Genomic DNA, 21,653 nt, shown 5'->3' on the forward strand with positions numbered 1-21,653 from the left:
ATTAGCTTATGGGGTTGGAATTCAGTTCTTTGGAAGTGCAGTCACAATGATATAAATGGCATGAATGCAACTCACTCTTCTTTTGTATGTGAAGCGTCTCTCCCTCCCTTCATTCTTTCAATAATTACTAAGCTCGACACACTAGAATTTCAGGTAGGAATGAGATATGCGGTTTCTGACCTTAAGAAGCACACTAGTAAAGTCCGGAAGATAGGCAAGTAAAACAGAATTTAGAGTACAGTGTTATAAGTACTACCCAACTGAAGGATCATGCAAAGTTCCAGGGAACATGTATCAAGACTTCACTGATAGATTGTGGGGTTGTTGAGAGGAGATAGTGCATGGTTTGATTATTGAAGTTAAATGAATTTAACCAGAGGAGAGAAATAGCATTGAAAGCATGATTACTATTAGCGGAAACCCAACACATTTGGATAATAACTACTTAGCCACTTACCTTTCACCATAAGTGATGCTGAGCTCATCCAGAACCCCATTGAGTTTAACCTGAAGTTCTTTTAGAATAGCACTAGCTTCAGGATCTAGCTGCAGAAAGACCATAAACGATATTACTTTGGAGTTGTGAGAAAGTACACTTTTGTTTCTCTTACAGGCATTTTGCTTATTACAAGGTAAACTTCAAACAATACAACACACATATCCTCTTTCCTTTCCTTTTTTTAATCTTTGAAATTAAGTGCAAAATTTAGGAAATTCTAAATATGTGTGAAAAAAATTGATCGAAATGCATGGCATGCATACAGATGAGAGCTGGACAGCAAAGCCTTTGTTGGTTACAGCAATGGGATGCAAGGCATGAGAAAGTAACCTTCAGAACACGGTAACTTCATAACTTAGAAATCGATTGTGTTATGCATTAGTTGAATATACATGTTGCTTCAAAATATAGTTCAGTTTTTACTATCCTTGTAAATAAATAGGCCCATAAAAATAAAAAAATAGTTAGAAAAATTAATTTGTGAGTGTTGTACTGTGACTTGACTGTATTTATATATTTTTTATAACTATAGAATAGTTAAAAATTAAATTATAAACTAGAGAATTAAAAATAGGAAAAATAAATTATCCAAGCACTGCAATGTTTCTCTGAGGTGATAGGCCTGACTTCTCTTCCTAGATGCCAATTAGAAATTCAGAGTTCAAGATCCAATGTTCCTCATTTTATTTTTATTATTCTTTAAGTTTTCAAATATTTATAGCTTGAAGTTAAGCTACTGAGCACATTTAGGGTCAAATAAAAAATAATTAAATCAAGATAACATATTTGAAGATGTTTTTACAATGCAAATGTTAAAAGTCAACTATTCTTTTTATTTGGTTTCAGTTCTTAAAATAATGTTAACCATTACAAGAAAAAACTATACTATAAATAAACGTAACTATAAACCTATCGATCTCTTGACAGAATATTTTTGTAATTAAAGTTCAGGATCAACACAAGTTTCATTAGCACTTTAGAAACTTCTAATCTTTTTGTTAAGTTTTCACAAACTGTCAAAAAAGAATGACTTGTAACAGATGTATTATCTCAAGTTGATAGGAATTCATGTAAAGGGCAATCTAGAATATTCTCTGTAATTAAGTCAACCTTCCTTTGATGCTTTAGAAATTAGTTTCTTGCCTTTAGTAGCTATAATTATTATGCAAGCAGATCTACTATTGAAAACAAGGGATAGGATAAAGCCAACTTTTGGGGGTAGAACAAATTAAAGGAGGACTTATAGTAAATAGGAGGACCTAAGATGGACACCAAAAAATACAGGACCCAATATCAAATTTCAACTCCAGGAAGCCAGCCCAGGACCAAATAATATCCCTGATAGTATACACTGGTCATTTAGTACCGTAATCATCCAAGAATATTTTCTAGTACTAAGATACTGTTAGGAAGAAGTATTATTTATATATCTCAGCACACTGTGTGGCTCTAGCTTATATTACCATGATTAAACACACTGGAATGGAAATAAAAAGTTGCACTTGGCATGTGACTACTGATTTTATGAAACCAATCCTTGATGTCAATTTTGACTCAAATTCAGGTGGTTTCAACATTGGTTAGTTTCTGCTGCCCCTCTACAGAGCCAATGTGATTCTTCTGGACTTTATCTTTTTTCTGTCTCCATCAACAGACAAGCTCACAGCTCTTACCCACAGATACATAGGCTACTGTTACAAACTTCTTTTGGAGTTAGAAAATTAGAATATCCTTGAGCCTCATAATTTCTGAGAGTTCCATTAAGCTATAGCTGGTCATAAGGCAGTGATTCAGAAAGATAATTAGACAGCACTTAAGTTAAAAAGACACTGATAGGCATTGAAACAAAAATAGCCTAATAAACTGTAATTCACCAAACTTTAACCAAGAAAATATTTGTGGGTTGTCTGCCCCACTCCCAAGGCACCATTCAGGCTGAACATTTTTTATTGTATTTTCTTGCTATTGACCCAATACCAATTTTATTTCATTTGGATAAGATTTTTGGGCAACAGGAATGAGAGAGAAGCCCTTCCATGGGTTTCTTCATGCTTCTGACTCTTTGGTAAACCGCTTGGGTAGATAGGTGTTAGTTTCCTGCCCATATACCTGTCATCTCTAAGGAAATGGCTATGAGAGTAGAGTTTTAACCAGGAAATTGGATTGCTTCTTTTTTTTCTTTTAAAGTTTATTTACTTATTTTGAGGGAGGGATGGAGTGGGGGCGGGGGGGGGGGGAGGGAGACAGAGAGGGCTGGCATGGGAGGGAGAGAGAGAATCCCAAGCAGGCTCTGCCCCATCAGCTCAGAGTCCCACACATGGCTCAAACTCAGGAACCTGTGAAATCATGACCTGAGCTGAAACCAATAGTCAGATGCTTAACCGACCGAGCCACCAGGGCACCCTGGGATTGCTTCTTATTTAAAATGTGTATTTTGTTTTCAAATTAGTTTAATATACACATTGAGGTTTTTTTCACCTGTTAAGATAATGACTTTAAAGTCATATAAAAATGGTTAGATCAGTTGGATGAAATTATGCTATTTTCCCATAAATTATTTTAGTCTACCTTTGGTATTTTGTGAATGGAGATTTCTATCAAATAGCTGGCTTTGGCTTGAAACTGTGAACCTGTCAAATCTATAGCAATTTAAACATTGGATGACAGTTTTCATTTCCTCATAGAAGCTTAAGTTTCCAAGTGGGTGCAAACTAACGCCTCTGTCATGGAACCAGGCAAAAAAAAAAAATTATAATTTCAGTTAAGTACATGTTGTTCATCTGATCAAAATCATACCATTATAACATTAAAACAGAAGCAGTAATTATGAGGCCGAATTGCAGGTCTTTTGCAATAATAATGATTATAAATATCACACTCATCTAGTTATAAAACAATCCCTTTAGGCAGCAAATTAACCAGTTCTTGAGTTCTGCATTTCTTTATTCGTACATTTAGAAGAAATTTTCCTTACTACTACAAACTTCCTTAAGTTTGTAAGAAACAATAACTTGGGCTTTTAGACTTCATTGCCTAAATTACCGACAGCACGTTTTACAAATTATTGGCTACTTTGGAAAGGTGAAAGACTACCTGATGTAAATCTTTTTCCCAAAGATTTAAAACTTAGACTTGTTCTAAATGTAGTATCAAATATCAACTTGCATTTTTTATATCGTTATTTAGAGTTATTATTAAAAGGAAAAAAACCAAGCATTCAAAAGTCACAGTTAATAAATTTATTTTAAATTACAAACTGAGGGGTGCCTGAGTGGCTTAGTCAGTTGAGCATCTGACTTCGGCTCAGGTCATGATCTCACAGTTCATGAGTTCGAGCCCCAGGTCAGGCTCTGTGCTGATGGCTCAGAGCCTGGAACCTGCTTCAGATTCTGTGTCTCCATCTTTCTCTACCCCTCCCCAGCTGGCACCCTATCTCTGTCTCTCTCAAAAATAAATAAAAACATTTTAAAAATTTTTTAAAAATTACAAACTGAATTAGCGTGTGTATGTAAACAACTTGGCTGGCAAAAAATAAAAAATAAATGCCTCCATGTAAAGAGGAATATACTCAATGAGAATTTAAATATACAGAGTAAAATTCTGAATTTATAGTAAAGCTTTTGAAACAGATTTTATCCACACTCCGTGATAGGTTTTAGAATTCCAAAATCAAGGCTGGAAGGGTATGATTTTCTAATGGTCAGAATGAACTATCGTCATACATAGGTACTCTCTTGAGATTTCACACCACTGACATATTTTACACCACTGAGCTGTGATAATAAAAAAGACTTGTCTGGAAGAGAGAGCCAGCATGCAAGCTATCTGCTAAGTTCTTCTTCCCTAAGGCCCACTTCTGCTTTTCCTTTAAAAGACAATGCATCCATCACTTACTTTAGCAATTCTTGCTCTCCATGCTGCCGGCGCTGTGCTGTTAGTAGCTCTAACTCCTGCACTACCTATGCGGTTTACTACAACATCTGTACAAATCTTTCTTCTAATTGTTCTCTTATTAATCTATCTCTTCCACTGATTTCTGTCTTAGTTAACTGTCCACCCTGAGTGTCTGTCCCTGTATGCCTAGGCATTTACCAAATATTTGAGGAAGGAGGTGAGGGCAGAAAGAAGCATGGAAATTATCCCTCAAAGGAAATCTTGATACCCAGAGTGCTCCTTCTCCTTGGAGTGATAATTTGCATTGACTATTAATAGAATACTTTTGCATTTGAAATCTTTCATTCCTTAGCAACCATATATTCTGGAGTTACAAACTTAGTCCTTATTTCAAATTTTTGTCTCACTGTCAGCCCGTTATCAGATTATGTCCTGATATTTGTTTAGTTCCAAAAATATGGTTACCATACCCACTCTGCATGTTTTGGTTTGTTTGTGTTTTACCAGCACACATTATTTCCCCAAGGAATGTGAAGGGAATCTATGTTATTTCAGCCTCTTAAAACAGGAATGGTTAATCCAACCATCAAGCTGTTGCTGGAGATAGAACTAGTCAGTTGGAAAGTGGCTTTAAACTCTTTCAACAGCTCAATACAAACTCTTTAAAAGACTTAAGGCTGTGCAGGAAGAAATTTTGTGTGAATTGTATTCCTGTTCCCCAGTGTTCAATACTACCTCATCTCCTTTCTGTTGTATACACATTACTAGGCTGTTTTTCCTCCTGTTCAACTCATCAGTGTTAGAGTTCCATTATTTGCTTATCTAAACAAGTGCAGATCAGGGAGGATGATCAGTCCCTGGCCTTCATCTACACAGGTCCCAAATTTTGGTCATTGGACTGGTGGGTTTCATGTCCTGAAGGTTTTTTCAGAACAATCTTTTTTTTTTTTTTAATTTTTTTTTCAACGTTTATTTATTTTTCGGACAGAGAGAGACAGAGCATGAACGGGGGAGGGGCAGAGAGAGAGGGAGACACAGAATCGGAAACAGGCTCCAGGCTCCGAGCCATCAGCCCAGAGCCTGACGCGGGGCTCGAACTCACGGACTGCGAGATCGTGACCTGGCTGAAGTCGGACGCTTAACCGACTGCGCCACCCAGGCGCCCCAGAACAATCTTTTAATAAATGCAAACACCATCACTATATCTATGAAAAGAAAGAAAGAAAGAAAGAAAGAAAGAAAGAAAGCAAGCAAGCTTCATTTCCAAGGAAAACAGTTCAACTTGAGCTCTTGGTTCCTTGTTTTGGATTCTGCTTAAATATCCCTTTCTGTCTTCATTCCCCTTCATCATTATCTTCATGACCCCATTCTATAAATGTACTCAAACAACACTTTGTTAAAATAAAAAATAGAATACAAAGACCAACTTATTTAGTACTAGCTTCTCATTGATAGCTTGCTAATATCTTTTCTTCTCTTGACCATCAAACTGTTCACAGCATAAATGTAAAACTTATAGCTTCCTTATTTCTTAAATATTGATCTCCTCTAGTGTAGCTTCTGCTCTGGACGCTCCACTGAAATGTTCATGTATACATCACCAGTGGTTTCTTAATAGTGATCTCCAATGACTATTCAGCCTACTCAGCCTGCATTCACTCTTGCTTTCTCAAGCTCTTTTTCCTTATTTCTCTAGAGACTACCTTCTCTTAGCTCTCCTATTTTTCTGCCTATCATTTGTCTCTCTTTTGATGACTTTTCTTCCTCTATATACTCCTTAGAAATAAGTGTCCTTCAATTCTCCCTTCCTCGTCTCCTTTTTTTTTTCCCACTCAATCTCTCTTGAGCAATCACATCCATGCCTATGTCTTCAATTCCCACGCCTGTGTTAACAACCCCCCAAATCTCTACCTACAGCTTTAACAGGATGCCTGAGCATCATGTCTACATTCCCACATACCTATTTGGCCTTTTCTACTTGGATGACCTAAATGTCAGCATATCAAAAATGAACGTATTACCTGTCCATCCTTAACTTATGTCTCAAATTTTATTGATACCATACCATTAAGGCAGAAATGCGAAAATCATCTTTGACCCTTCTTTGCCTTCTACCTTCCCATATTCACTTGGATACCAAATATGACTGATAACATCTCAAATATTTTCTCCATCTGTCCTATCCTCTTCAATTTTTGATGCAGAATTATCCTTACGTAGACTCGAATGCAATCATTTCCACATTGTGTTCTTGTTTTCTCTTTTATTCCATCTTCCTAACTATTCCTAGAGTGGTTATAATAAAGACCAAATCTGCTGGCCCCACTAGTTGGCTTCAACAAGGCAAGTGCTTCAAGTAATTTATCACAATCTTATATGGGCTATGTTTTTTTTGTTGTTGTTAAATATCATTTCTCCCCAACCCTCCTATTTGGCCAGAATTTATACATCCTAAAATGGCTAGCTCAACTTAAAATATATGATTGAGAAATCACTGAACATTCCTTACTGAACCCAGCAGGAAATTACTCTCCTTGGAATGTCCTAAATCACCTTGCTGAGCTATGGTATTCAGCATGGGTATTGTGGAATGCTGTGTGAAATTTAAAAACATGTATGGTGTTCTGTATTGAAAAAAAAGAAAGAAGAAAGAAAGAAAGAAAGAAAGAAAGAAAGAAAAGAAGGAAGGAAGGAAGGAAGGAAGGAAGGAAGGAAGGAAGGAAGAAAAAAGAATTGTGCCCCAGGTCCACCAATGCTACACTGTCTTTTGTTTCCTTTTTTATTCCTGTTAGGAAAGAAGCTCCCCAAGAACTTATAAGACCATTTTAAGAGATAGACTATGACATTTTCTTTATGCCATTCAGATTTGCATGAACTGTTATGCTAGAGTATCATTAGTTATATAAATTCATGCCTCTAACTTCTTCGCTTCGAAAGTTGAACATCAGTAGCTGTCTCGCATCCTAATTAGAGAGTATGCAGTAAATCCAACTGTCATTGTGCTTCAAATCAACTGAATGCCTTTGAGATATGTTAAGTTAGGTTCTTCAGCCTAGACAACTGAAGGGGAAAAAAGCCTTTCCTTTATCCCTGTACGTTTAAGAAAAAATGATACCTTCAGACCTCATATGAGTGACAAGATCCATTCTTTTCTCTTAAACATTTTTTTCCTCTTCACCTACAACACATAGACTAAACCTCTACTCCATGGGTTTATAACAAGTGTCCTTATAACTGCAGAATTTTAGAACTAGAATGAACTTCAGAAGCCATATAGTACAATTCCCTTTTACAAGTGGAAAAACCAAGGCATGGACAATGTGCCATGCTTCATGATATATTTTGGGGACATATGAGGACGGAGAAGCAGCAGTCTAAGAAGCCATATTTTTTTAAAGAAATTCTCTTCTGCAAATGCTCATTAAAAATTAAACAAGTACAATAACTTGATTGAGAAGGAACATTGGGCTTATTAGCTCCATCTATTGGCTGACTAACCATGAATATGGACAGAGTAAGATTAAGTCAGGAGAAGAAAGGAGGCACAAAATTTATGGTCAGAATTTATTCTATAAAAAATGCCTTTTTGCCCTGTTTCACTCTGTCTTTCCCATTCTGCTACTCACATTAGGGAATCCATTCACCCATTAGGCACTGTGAACACAGTCTGTTCAATCAACTGAACGGAGTACCTGTTGAACATCAGTCCACGGAGACAGAATTCCCTCAGTGAGCCATTTGCATGAAGTGCCTGAGGTCCCTTTCAATCAAGTAGGAGAAGAAGGGGGATTGGCTGGGTTAGAGAAGTAAATTTTCCTAGTTTGCATTGATTTATGGGTTGTGAAGGCAAGCATAAACAAAGAGGATCACAAGACAATAAAATAGGTCTATTATAGAAACTGGCAGTTAAGCTCTATTTTTTTTCTCCCTCCTGGCTGTGGCTTGAATTCTCTCTCAAGTTCTCTTAAGGTTCAGAGACAGGTTAGTTTAAATAAAGACTTGATGGCACAGAGGCGACCCTATGATTTCTTGGGAATGCTCTGGGGAATGAGGTTAACAAGCAGTACCCGCCTGAGTTTTTATTTCATCCTGACATGGGTCACCCACCCAGAAACTTCTCAACCTAATAGATGGCACCTTTTCTTCATTTCACAAGCTTAGCAGTTAGCTGAATTTTACTTGGTAGCAGTGCTAGATTCTTAATCATACTTACTAAATCACCTCAATGCAATTTGCCCCTCTGGCCCTCATTAGTCTTTTAATTTTCTATTAAGTCCAATTTGTTAACTGCAATCATAGAGATGGTTCAGAGGAGAAAGAAAGCAGGCAAGAGCTGCATGCCACCAAAATAAAAGGCCACTACTTCAAACATTCAGTTCCCCTTGTTATCTGCTGCCATAACACTGAAAATAGCTGCTTGCTTTTACCGAATTCAGCCAAATGACATCCCACCTTGGAGCTCTATTTACACATGAACAGACTAGAAGTTTCACTTTATTCTTTTTAATTGTTGCAGGATAAGATTTAACAATTACAGCTTTCATTTAAAGCATATTTTCACATTTGCAAAGTGTTGGGGAGGAGGTTCCACTCCCAAACTTTATTACTTTTAATTGTTCTGACTTCACTAATAAACTTCCTGTCTCAACTACTGCCCTACAGATTCAGTAACTATAAGTGGCAACAATAGACGCTTCTACCAAATAGAAAAAAAAAATCTTTGCAAATTGCTTTAGAAAACAATTTTAGAACTAAAAGGAAGAGATGACTAATGTAAATTGTTTATTTTACTATCTAAGACGTCTGATACATATTTTATAATTTACTTTGTAATGGCTGGAAAAGAGATGAAAACAGTACACCGATTCTCACTAATGTATTAACTAGTGAGTGGTATCTCTATTTACATTAAGGACAAAAGGTGAGACACATCAGAAACCTGAACATAAAGCTTAGCCTCCGTACAACCACACCTTTCGATAGGGTTACATATAAAATGTAAGCATGAAGTCTAGAATGTTTTAAAAAATTCTGAGTATTTGTTTATTATTGCAAATTGGTCACCTATGTTTTTGGATCATTGCATTCCTTAATACAAACATTTGCCTGTACCACTGCATGCTGTGTCTGGATCCATTCCAACATGTCGAGTCCTCTGTGTTCTCCAGATTCAAAACATATTAAGTAGGTCAGTGAGGTGTGTGGCACAGATAAGGCAAAGGAGGCTCTGAGCCATTTCCTAATTACTTGGTTGCTGTTCTAAGAGCACAGAGCCATAATTCTCAAAATGTGGTCCCCTGAGCAGAAGCATTAGCATCAGCTGGGAATCTGTTAGGAAGGCAGGTCATCAGGCTCCACCCAAGACCTTCAGAATCAAAAAGTCTGGGGATGGAATTCAGCAACATGTGTTTTAACCAGCTACCCAGGTAGTTCTGATGCATGCTGAAGTTACAGAAGTACTAGTGTGAAGCATTATTTCCTTTAAAGCAGTGCTATTCAATCCCCTGTTGCCAGCAAGTATAATTTTGAAAGGATAATGCTAAGTAAAATATGATAGGGGTTAATTTCCGTCCTCTCTGGTGGGGATTTGCTTAGCTGAAGACTAAGTCCTTACAGCTAATCGGTTTGACAGTGAATTTCAATCAGCGACATGCATTATACTTTGAGTCGGATGCAGTTTCTAACTCATCAAATTCATCATTAAACAGTGGAAAAGGATATAGATAAGGCTTTCCTGAAACAAAAGAATAGTTACATTGCTCATTAAAATACACACATGTTTAGGATAGGTGGCGTTATGTTTCAGATTCCATGGCCCTGTTCAGGAAAGTTTACCACAGTGAAATGAGTCAAGAGATTCAGTTATTTTTGAGACGTAGCAATGAAAATATTACCAATGTATCTAATTAGTCTGCTTTGTGGCCAGCAGAGTAAGAGAATATAGCTAAGGAAACAAATGCCTTTATTCCCCTCTCTTAATGATGGCTGACTTCTAGCATCTGAAGTACTGTCAGTAAGTTAGCAGGCTTATGGATAATTATGGATTCTACCACTCCGGACAATTGCACCAATGCAATATCATGAAGGAGTAATGCCTCTTCTGCTTACACAGCACAGTCATAATTTTCTAAATCAATTACTACAAGTTCTCCAGAGTTTCATAACCCATATCTTATGGCTTCCTGAAATGAAATGAAATTTCAGATCATCTGATTTTCTTTTTCATGTATTTATACAAATTAGATTGCAGGGCAAGGAAATGCAACCGAGTCCTTTTTGTAGGTGAGGGCAATATATTTTTATGAAAAAATAAATACAGGGTCTGTATTTATTTCAAATTGCTCTGAGCTGAGTTATACTCATAAAATAATTAAGCTATTAAAATAATGTAAACCAAAGTATATGTGTTTTTCTTTTGAGGTATTTCAGCTATTAGAGAATAATAAAATGATCATTCACCAATAATGAAAATAAGTACCTGACATTCTGATAATCATTTTGCTGTTACTGTGTTACAAAGGGACCGATAATGCAGTATGGGGATTGTGGTGCACATAATTTAACTTCTAGCTCAAGTCAATCCATACTGCGGGTTGGCTACTCTATTTTAGTATAGTGTGTCCCAAAACAATATGCACATGAAAGAATCACATGGCATGCTTTATTAAAAAGAAAACAGACTCTGGGCCTCATTCTTAAGGTTATGTTTGCTTCATGGCTTGTGTGAGTTACTATATTTTTTATATTCTCTACAGTAATCACAAAGTTGTTATGCCAAAACATGCTCTTAATTTTTATGCAAGGAAGCATGTCAGAAAGTCACAATAGAGGAGAAAAAATTTAGCGGTTTGCTTTTCTTTTTCTTTCTAAGTAGGGCACTAGGAAAAAAAAAACCCGATGTGCCCACATGGTCTCTGGGCTGTCGTGCAGGCAGGCAGTAATGGTGTCTACACAAGGACTGCTTTTGGAGCCACTGACAACAGCATCATGCCAAGACTGTCAGAATGTCAGGTCATGTTTCAAACTGGGACTCCATTAAGCCAATGTTTTTTTACACCTAGAAAAAGGTTTTAAACATTATTTCCATCTCCAGAGGGAAAAGAGGCTGATCCTGGACAGAGAGAGCAGCTGCGCTGCCCCTACAGTGGTGGGGCTAAAGCGGCAGAGAGCTGCAGCATCATGCAGCGGGGCGTGCGGGCGGCGGGCACTTTGCAGACGGTATGAGACGCAAGCCATGCCGCTGCTAGGAGCCAGCTAATGAACACAGAGTAAACCATTTTGAGCAAGTGCACCATCATTAATCATTTGCTAATTAAGAGTTTTTGTAGCAAGAAGTGCACATCCTAGCACAGGTGGTAGGGGACAAACTATAAGAAACTCCTTAAAAGAAAAACTAGACAGGGAAGCTTCCCTTAGCAAGACCAGTCCCGGTGTTATGACCAGTTCCACTGTGAGAGAAGACTGGCGTCAGTACACAATGCATTACCTTTAAAGGCCACCGAGCATGCCCATATTAAGTGCTGTATAAACTTCTCAATGTGAAGGGTAAATTGTCATTCTCAATAAAATCCTCTTTATCTTTATAACAGCTCCAAGTTAAGGAGCCCATTTAGATAGTGCCCTATGTAGCTAACTGGATTGGAAGGGCTCTGCCTATAATTTTGAGATTCTGGTGCCCAAAGGAGGCTGAGTGTAGCAACTAGCAACTCTAACATAAATCTGCAGAATGACGATTCTTTCTCTCCTTTCTCTCTGGAGGCTGAATGTTACACCCACACTTGGGTTGAGGTCTTGCTCCCTCCTGACATCTCATCAATACCAATGGCAATGCTAACAGTTTTTTTTTTTTTTTGTGACAGATGATGAGGTGAAAATGGAAAATAATAACATAATAAGAAATTGTTCTTAGAAAGGAGACAGAATATCAAAAGATGATAAGGAGAGGGAGGGAAGGGATGAATGATATTTAAATGCAGGAAAAGAAAAGAACTAGGGTCCATGCTGTTCTCCTAAAAAATTACATTGTTAGAAACTAGATATTCATTCCATTCACTTAATTGATTTTTCCCTTTAAATTATGTATGAGGAGTTTAGCAACTGGCCTTGCAAGAGTGATAAAGGTAGAAGGCACCAACCTCAGTATTTCCATCTTCATTATGTTCTCCAGTAAGAAGAGTTGTGTGATTTAGCTATAGAGTTGTAGCTAAATTTATAATGTGAAACCGGTACATTTCAAATTGGCAATTTTATGTGGAGTAAAGAATCCATTCTTGTTTGGTGTACAAGGTGCCCCATAACATTTTTGGTTAGCACGTGGCTTGGCCCACATAGCTTCCTTAAGTACAGGTCTGATCTGTCTTGTTAATATTCAGTCAGCAGTATATGACTCACATTAGAATCCAACCATGGAATAGTAAGGAAATAGAAGTAGCATTAGGATAAATTCCTGGAAATATGGCATTTTAAATATAACTTTATCCTTACATGATATGTGGTCTTAAAAATTCAGTAAAAGACGACAGAATTCCGCCCCCCCCCGCAAGAAATCAGTCATTTCTTCACAATGCTTCTAACAGTAAGTGAACTTAAACTCTGAATATAAAACATCACTAAAATTAAAACGGCAGTCTCCAGCTACGATCCTCAATTGCTTGTGTTCACCTAATTCAGCAAAATAATTCAAAAGCGAGATGGATGCCCTCATACTGTGCAAAAGGCACTAACACACGATAGGGAATGGAGTCTTATTTTATACAAAATAAACTGATACTGTGGTTTAAAAATCAGAGTTCATTTTTGAACTATTCCATCTCTGCATGCATATCCTAGTGCTTCTGATTTGTAGGCTGCTAAGCAGCAAGTTCAGTTTTCAAAAGACTGAGTGTCTAAGATAGCAAAAAAAGGGAGGGAAACGTACAGATGTCTCCATGTGGTTAAAAGCAACATCACATGTGAAGAAGCCCAATGTTAAAAGAAGCATTTTCAGCCTTGTACATTTAGAAATAAAAGGGATCTTTGCTTTGAAGTCCAAACTTGCTTCACGTACATCTCTGACCCTTACCTCAATAAGGAACACTGTAACTAAAATCCTCAACAGAAATATCTCTACATTCTAGTGGCCCTTGGGGTTGTTTTAGGGTGGGGGAGTGGTGGGAGAATGCCAGCTGCATGAACCTTTCCCTCTCAGCACCAACTCTGGTCCCCAAGTCCCTGGATGCTCATGTCGGTGTGTGAAAGGAAAGACCGTGGCAAAAGCAGGAGGCAGGTGCACAACTACTATTTCACTGTCTGCTTGATCCAAATGAGCGAATGAGAGTAAATAAGAAGTGCGATGGTCTTTAGGTCTGGGGGGAAACAGCCAGAAAAGGGTAAGATGCTTACTATCACAAACCTCATAAAAGAATCTTTCTCCTTCCTTCTTCTGCTCAGGGAAATGCAAGTCAAAGATGTTGGACAAAGACACGACACATTACAGACACAGCACACAACACATTTTGACAGATTTTTAGATGTGAACAATAAACTGATGCATCAAAACCACTAGGGCCACAAAGCACATTTCAGAGCAAACATTGATATCAGGTTGACATTGTGCAATATGGTGAAAAAAAATCCGCAGTTTGTAGAATTTTACAGATCATTAGCATATATAGATTTGTGTGTATAGCACTCTCTTTGTATACACACTACAAAAGGCTACTGACCATCTCCCCCCTCCCATTCACACTTCTAATGCATCACTCAAATATTCTGTTGTGTATAATGGTCACCTTATTGTTAATGATATTTTAGATTACCGGCCATGTCCTCTTCTGTTCTTAACCCATGTAAAAAAACTTGATTATGACATTTTCCATAGCAAAGAGCTGGGCTGCTAATGATCTCTAAATAGATACTTGGCAAATGCAGGCATAAAAATATACCCACCTCTTTCCCTCCCATGGATTCAAACATTTTTTCCAGCTGGACCCGCAATTGTTGAATATTGTTCATCAATATACAGGGCTTGAAGTAAAGCAAACAACAAAAAAGATGGTGTGAGAATCTTTTATACATGAAATTATTGAATGAATTTACCTTAAATGTGATAAATATACAATGATCACTGAAGTCGTATTATATCTGGCAAAGAGAATAATTCTGCTATTTTGATTATACTTCTTAAGAGTCAAGAATGGAAGAGGGAAATATTACCACTTTGGGGAATGCAATTTAATAATATATCAGACAATAAACTATTGGGGACTTAATTACTAATCTTTCTTTTCCTCTTTTTTTTTTTTTCAACGTTTATTTATTTTTGGGACAGAGAGAGACAGAGCATGAACGGGGGAGGGGCAGAGAGAGGGAGACACAGAATCGGAAACAGGCTCCAGGCTCTGAGCCATCAGCCCAGAACCTGACGCAGGGCTTGAACTCACTGACCGAGAGATCGTGACCTGGCTGAAGTCGGACGCTTAACTGACTGCGCCACGCAGGCGCCCCTCTTTTCCTCTTAATATTGAGCCAAATTCTCTTTTAAAGATTTACTTTAAGAAAAGGTATCGAAATTGTGGTTTATATACCCAATGGAATACTACGTGGCAATGAGAAAGAATGAAATATGGCCTTTTGTAGCAATGTGGACAGAACTGGAGAGTGTTATGCTAAGTGAAATAAGTCATACAGAGAAAGACAGATACCATATGTTTTCACTCTTATGTGGATCCTGAGAAACTTAAGACCATGGGGGAGGGGAAGGAAAAAAAAGTTTAGAGAGGGAGGGAGCCAAACCATAAGAGACTCTTAAAAACTGAGAACAAACCGAGGGTTGATAGAGGGTGGGAAGGAAGAGAGGGTGGGTGATGGGTATTGAGGAGGGCACCTGTTGGAATGAGCACTGGGTGTTGTATGGAAACCAATTTGACAATAAATTTCATATTAAAAAAATAAATAAATAAAATAAATAAATAATAAAAAAACACCTTATTCTCAAATTCTGACACTCTAAAAAAAAAAAGATAATCAGTTTAACGTTTCCATTATTTCGCCATTTAAAAAACAAAATCACCATCTGAATTTTAAAAATCCAAGGGGGAGGGGTGCCTGGGTGGTTCAGCCGGTTAAGCGGCTGACTTCGGCTCAGGTCATGATCTCACGGTCCGTGAGTTCGAGCCCCGCGTCGGGCTCTGTGCTGACAGCTCAGAGCCTGGAGCCTGTTTCAGATTCTGTGTCTCCCTCTCTCTGACCCTCCCCCGTTCATGCTCTGTCTGTCTCAAAAATAAACGTTAAAAAAAAAGTTAAAAAAAATCCAAGGGGGAAAAAGAAAAAAAAAAGACACCTTTAATAGATTTTCTTTGGCTATAGACAAAGTCCACACATTGGTATTCAAGGCCCTTAGTTATCTGGCTCCAAATTGGGTTTTCCTTCCCATCTCTGTCTACCACAGGTAACTTTCCCCTCTAAGCAGCTTTTCCCCCCAAAACACCTGTGCTTTCCAGACTCCAACTTGGCTTAGCATGTGGCCTCTTCACTTCCACCTCTTTGCCTATTTGAATCATATCCATCATTCCAGATTTGAGCTTTCTCTTTCCCACACTATATCCTGTTGTCACTCACTTGACATTTGTTTTATTTAACTTTATATTGCTTTTCACTGTCTCACCCACTGACCTTAAATGCACCGTACATGCTGCTGTGTCCTCTGCTTTTTCTTACTCCCAAAGTACCACACAGAGCCTTACACAAAATATATGTTTAAAAATGTTTTTGACTCCATGTTTCCAGGGAGGCAGAAATATACAATAACATAAAGATGGAGGGCCCTGTGACAGGACTAGATGTGGCCTTAGAATAATAGGAGTTAATTTATAATTGGAAAATAGAATTCAGAATAGTTATAGAATAATTTAATGTTTGTTGCATACTGATTCTGAAAAGCCAGTTGACTGGGGGGAGGAAAACAGTGAAAGAAAGGAAAGTGGATATATCTTCCAAGTTGCTGGGAAATGAGCCAATAAAGAATTAGACGCATATAAAGGACTTACAGGACATCAGAGAGGTGTTAGCACTCCTCAGTGGAAAGATTTTATTAATGCTGTAACCACATTACTGACCTTTGAAAAACTTTCTACTTGATTCTTAAAGTGACCACATTCTAACTTCAATTTATGAAAACAATTTTAAACTTTGATTCTCTTCCCTTGATTCTGGTCACATAAGAATTGTATGTCTCTAACACAGATATTTGAGATACATGTGCCATATATTCTGTTCAGTAAGCTGAACCACAATGTTCCACCAATGATTCTGATCCCCAGCTGTGACTGAGAGCCACTTGATCTAGGCTTATCCTTTCCACTACATGCATAGTCAAAATTTTTCGGGGATTCAGCATCTTGACCCTAAGGCAACAAACTGAATCTCCACTTAGGGCCAGAGTCATTGGGATTTTCTTTTTTTCTTTTCTTTTCCCTTCCTTTCTTTTTTTTTTTTTTTTTTTTTTTTAATTGCAGAGGGGGAAGATTTGGCTTGAATCTGGCCATCTTACCAGGGAGGAAATGAAGGTCAAAAAAAAAAAAAAGACCATGACTCTTATTGAGAAGCAGGAAGAGTAGATGGGCAAAAGGTTGTATCACCCTGCTCCCCATGGGTCTAAGTTAACTAGGTGGTCTCTCCTATGATTATTTGATATTGGCATTCAAGCTTATCTTTTTTGGCACATATAACAGTACTTTAGTAATAGTTGTATGAGCACAAACCAACCTCCAAGCCTTTTTATATGACCATTTCCAATGGAAAAGAACAACTAAGAAACAAAATGGACTGTGTGCTCACTTAGCATGGATTGCTATTGGCGTCAGGTAAGGCTACATTAAAAAAAAAAGATTCAGTTATTCAGAGAGAGATAAAAATAAATATGAGACTCTCCTCTTTCATTAAGCTTTCTCTGACTTTGAAATGTCCAATTATCAATTTTATTGAATCAATTTACCAAATCACTACTGAGACCTGAATCTAATTTACAGCTAATCTGGAAACAGCTTTTATTTTAAGCACCTCCATGGTCACTGAAAACAAAACAAAACAGCTAACATGTACAGGAAAGGGAACATTAACCCAATTCAGAGGTATCATTTGTTGATGAGTTTAGTTAGATAAAAGAACCTATGTTCAAGTTGTAATCTTTTTATTTGTATATAATTTGGCTTTTCCCCTAAAAATATCATAATGCATTTCATCTAGAACAAAGTTAGGAACCTTAACTACAGTGAATATGAAAGTTAGTTATGTTGGGACTATGGCCATTTCTACATCACTTAAAGGGTGTTTCTGAGCTGAAAAAGATTTTCAAAAATATTCAAAATAAAGTAATTCTGATTTATATATGTTGTGTTGCTGTATTTTGGAGTACAGGGACAACAGATTAAAAAACTTGTGATCCATTTTCAATTTAAAACAAAGTTCTAACTTAAAAAAATTTAGAAAAAATTATTCTGTCATTTTAACTATCTAACATTCTAACATTTTAACTATCGTCTTTAATTCTGACCCCTGGGAAAGCATGTTATGGTTATCTCTTAAAGGATGTCTCTATTTTTTTTTTTTTATTTTTTAGAGAGAGAGAGAGAGCAAGCAGGGAAGAGGGCAGAAGGAGAGAGAGAGAGAGATTGAAAGAATCTTAAGCAGTCTCCATGCTCTGTGCTGAGCCTGACACGGGGCTTGATTCCAAGACCCTGGGATCATGACTTGAACAAAAATGAAGAGTCAGACACTCAACTAAGCCACTGAGGTGCTCCTGGATGTCCCTCTTTAAAAGTTTCTAGATCAATTTGCAGAAGAAATAGGTATATGGGCATAAATATACTGAGGGGGGGAAAAAACAACTTATGATGTTCTTGATATTGAAAGAAACCTATAATAGTTCTATGCACATGCATAAATGTACAAATGAACCTCTTCAATTTATCTCAGCTGAAAGCATAACTAAGCAGGTAATTGCCGTTCTTTCACGGAAAAGCGAAAATGATGTTTGGCATTTGAATGAGAGTCTAAGACTTATTAAGATACCAGGAACTAGGAAAGAGAAGCATTGAGGAAAAAAGTTCTTGTGCTGTAATATTTGCAAGAGTATTTATTCTCTTTCTTTATAAATACTTGATTTTGAAAAGTAGAAAATATACAGACAAAATACAAGTAATAATAAACATTGATTTATGATTTTTTTCTCCAATGTTTTTTAAAAATAAAATATACTATAGAACGTTACCTCATAATACAGTGAAAGTCTGCAGGAGTCCTTAAGGCTAATTTTCTGTTCTGAATGACAAGAATTATCCTTGGTAATTCATAGCTACCTTTCAAAATGTTCAACTGGCTATCCTAATATAATCAGAATTTTTTTCTGAAATTACCTGGCACTATCGCTTCTCGGCCCTTTGGCCAAGATCAAGTGAAATTACCTGGCACTGTTTTTGATTTTCATCATAATATATTTCAAATGCATTATAAATTTAATTATAAATATATGCCTTGAGTAAATCAATATCTTGCCCATTTATAATCAATGGCAGTTAGAAATCACTGCTGGATATGTGGGAATTTTCATAAAATTTCTAGGCAGCATAAAAATTTAAGAGAAAGAAGTATCTTCTGGGACCCTCAAGAACCATTAAGACTGACATATTAATGAGCTGTCAGCCAGAGATCAATGAGGTTTCAGTGGGAATTCTATTTTAGGTTCGCCTGATAGTGGGAACTAATTTTTTAAGGGGGTGGACTGGTTTTCCTCTTTAAAAATATAGTACTAACTTTTGTAATATATTTTTTCAGTGTTCAAAAAAATTCCTATAATGTTGCCAATATATTTCTCCTAATATTACATATGGTGAATAGGAAAGATTTCACCTTCCACCATAGAATAAACACAGATTATCCTCTAAATCACTTTAGTTTATCTTACTTCCCTTTGTGCTTTTTATTAAGGTGCATTGCTGGTTTGAATTTATAAAGATTTTCTCAATCATCCAAAAAATAAAAGGCTAAGTTAATAACTTGGAGTAGAAATCAGAATCATTTCTTACTTTAACTATCTTTCTCAATTTATTTGAAAACCAAAAGATAAATTATACTCACTTTGGTACTGGAGGCCAAACTACTCTGTTTGTGTCGATCTAAACAACTTTTTAATTCCTAGTTTAATGTCTTATGATTATGTGGGTTTTTAATTGTTTATGTGAATCTTGTTCCTCACGATCATGGAAAACCACAAGTTGGCTGACCTTGAGATGCTCTTAACCTTTCTCTGATTCTGTAATGTAACCAGTTCAGGACTCCTAGAGAAGTTTTCAAACTGTTTCTAGAGATCCCTTATTCCCTATTATCCTTGAAAACAGAAAGAAAACAGGAATTTCTCCTGCTTACTTATTAGTTTAAAAAAGTACATCTCAATGGGATAACATGAAAGCAGGGTTTTACTTACCACATTTTCCTTATCGCAGTATGAACTGAAATCACTCGATACAATCGCAGCATACTGAAGCAGTACTTTATTGATAGTCTGGGGAAAGAATTTTAAAATGTATCCAGTTATGCACACACTACCCAGTTTACTGCTAATCAGGCCAACCTTTCTTTTTCAGCTACAAGGGGGCCATAAGCAGTGATTAAATCTATGCCCTTGACAAAAGAAGCATCTCAAACTTTTACGTTTAGATGAGAATTTGTGGTATTTCTGAGTACCTGTGAAAGATAATCCACATGAATTAATTCAATTGTAATATAATCTCTCTAGCATAAAATTCTTTTTTCTTAAAGATTTTATTTTTAAGTAATCTCTATACCCATTGTGGGGCTCAAACTCATGACCTGAGACCAAGAATCACATGCTCCACTGACTGAGCCAGCCAGGTGCCCCATAAAATTCTTTATTTGTAACTTAACTAAATACTCCAAAGATATACGATTTTGTGACAACCTCCTCTATGATTGGATGCTTATTACTTAATGACAATAACACTCCTCCCCTCAGGCCCCAAACAACCTGCCTTATGCTTTGACTCCTTCCTCATGGTTTCTAGTTCCTACACCCCTCTCACTCTTATCACACATACATATACCATGCCCAAAGTCTCTGTGCTGGTCATTTTCTCAACTTTCTACCATGTTCCTAAATACCTTCTACAATTATAAGTGGGATCAGAGCATTCCTGTGCAAGTCACTTAGCAATGGATATTTTCAGTAATTTTCTATAAGGAGCCTTACTAATATCAAAGACCACCTATGGAAACCTAAAACTTCAGCTTTTGTTGTATCACACTATTTCAATACATTTAACTTAATTTACTAAATTATTTATTGACAAATTATTTTCTAAAAAATGTCCCATTTTTGCCTTCTTTCTGTCCTCTTCATCCTAATTCCACATTTTCCTTCTCCATTTAATAAATGTTTCTCAGCTTAAGGATGCCCTCTGCTTCCACTAATTATGCAAAAATAAGGAAAAACAAACACATTTTGTTAAATTTTATTTCAGTTACTCAAAGATATATTGATGCATTTGTATCCTACTTTTACTCACATAGCTTGAATTATCCTAAGCCAAATGTGGACATGATTTTCTTAGGAGAGAATGCAATAATAATTATAGATATATACTATCTCTTCTTATAGAAAAGGACAGCTTTTCTTTTTTGTGCAATATATTAATCTGAATTTTCTTTGCATGGCTCAAAATAACTCAGGAAACACCCTAAACGTCTCTCCTTCAACTCAACTCCTTAATCTATAAACCTGAATTCAAATGGAACTATGAACTTGTTTTACAGATGTTTAAGACCATAGTGAAAACCTGAAATTAGGGGAAACATGCAGAAAGAAAATTGATATTTTGTGGAAGTACAAAGCATGTTGATAATAAGCGTCAATTTAAATAGACAGTTGGTCTTGGAAAATATAAAATCTTACGAAGTGGGAGACCAATAGATCTAGGAAAACAGATGGCTGATCAGACTGAAGCATCTTCCAAATGCAGCTGTTCAAATTTTACTCTATATATAATGCTGAAAATGACTTTGGGACTTACCTAAAAAGTACTAATTCTCTTGTACATACGAACACTGCTTTCAATTTGCAGGTTCTAATGATTGTACAAGCGCTAAGAATCATTTCACTGTGATATAAAAACAAAGCAAAGTCTGAATTGAGGATCTTGTTGCAACTCAGAGACTATAACTTGCTCCAGATAAAGTTTGGAGAGGGGAATCCAGATATTCAATTCAG

At 36.7% G+C, this 21,653-nt stretch overlaps 1 protein-coding gene across 2 annotated transcripts in view; it reads right to left on the reverse strand.

Annotated features, from left to right (window-relative positions):
- Positions 1 to 21,653, reverse strand: part of UNC13C (unc-13 homolog C) — a 585,929-nt gene that overhangs the window by 107,500 nt on the left and 456,776 nt on the right. For both annotated transcript variants that reach the window (XM_047074451.1, XM_047074449.1), the window contains 3 exons: positions 19,854 to 19,931; positions 14,321 to 14,398; positions 458 to 546 (listed from right to left, as the gene is read on the reverse strand). In XM_047074451.1, the coding sequence (XP_046930407.1) occupies positions 458 to 546; positions 14,321 to 14,398; positions 19,854 to 19,931 (245 nt within the window). The remainder of the gene's footprint in view (positions 1 to 457; positions 547 to 14,320; positions 14,399 to 19,853; positions 19,932 to 21,653) is intronic.

Source organism: Lynx rufus, unplaced genomic scaffold (genome assembly GCF_022079265.1).
Source record: "Lynx rufus isolate CCGP_SWC_20201006 ecotype Redwood Valley unplaced genomic scaffold, mLynRuf1.p SCAF_13, whole genome shotgun sequence".
Classification (NCBI taxonomy): domain Eukaryota; kingdom Metazoa; phylum Chordata; class Mammalia; order Carnivora; family Felidae; genus Lynx; species Lynx rufus.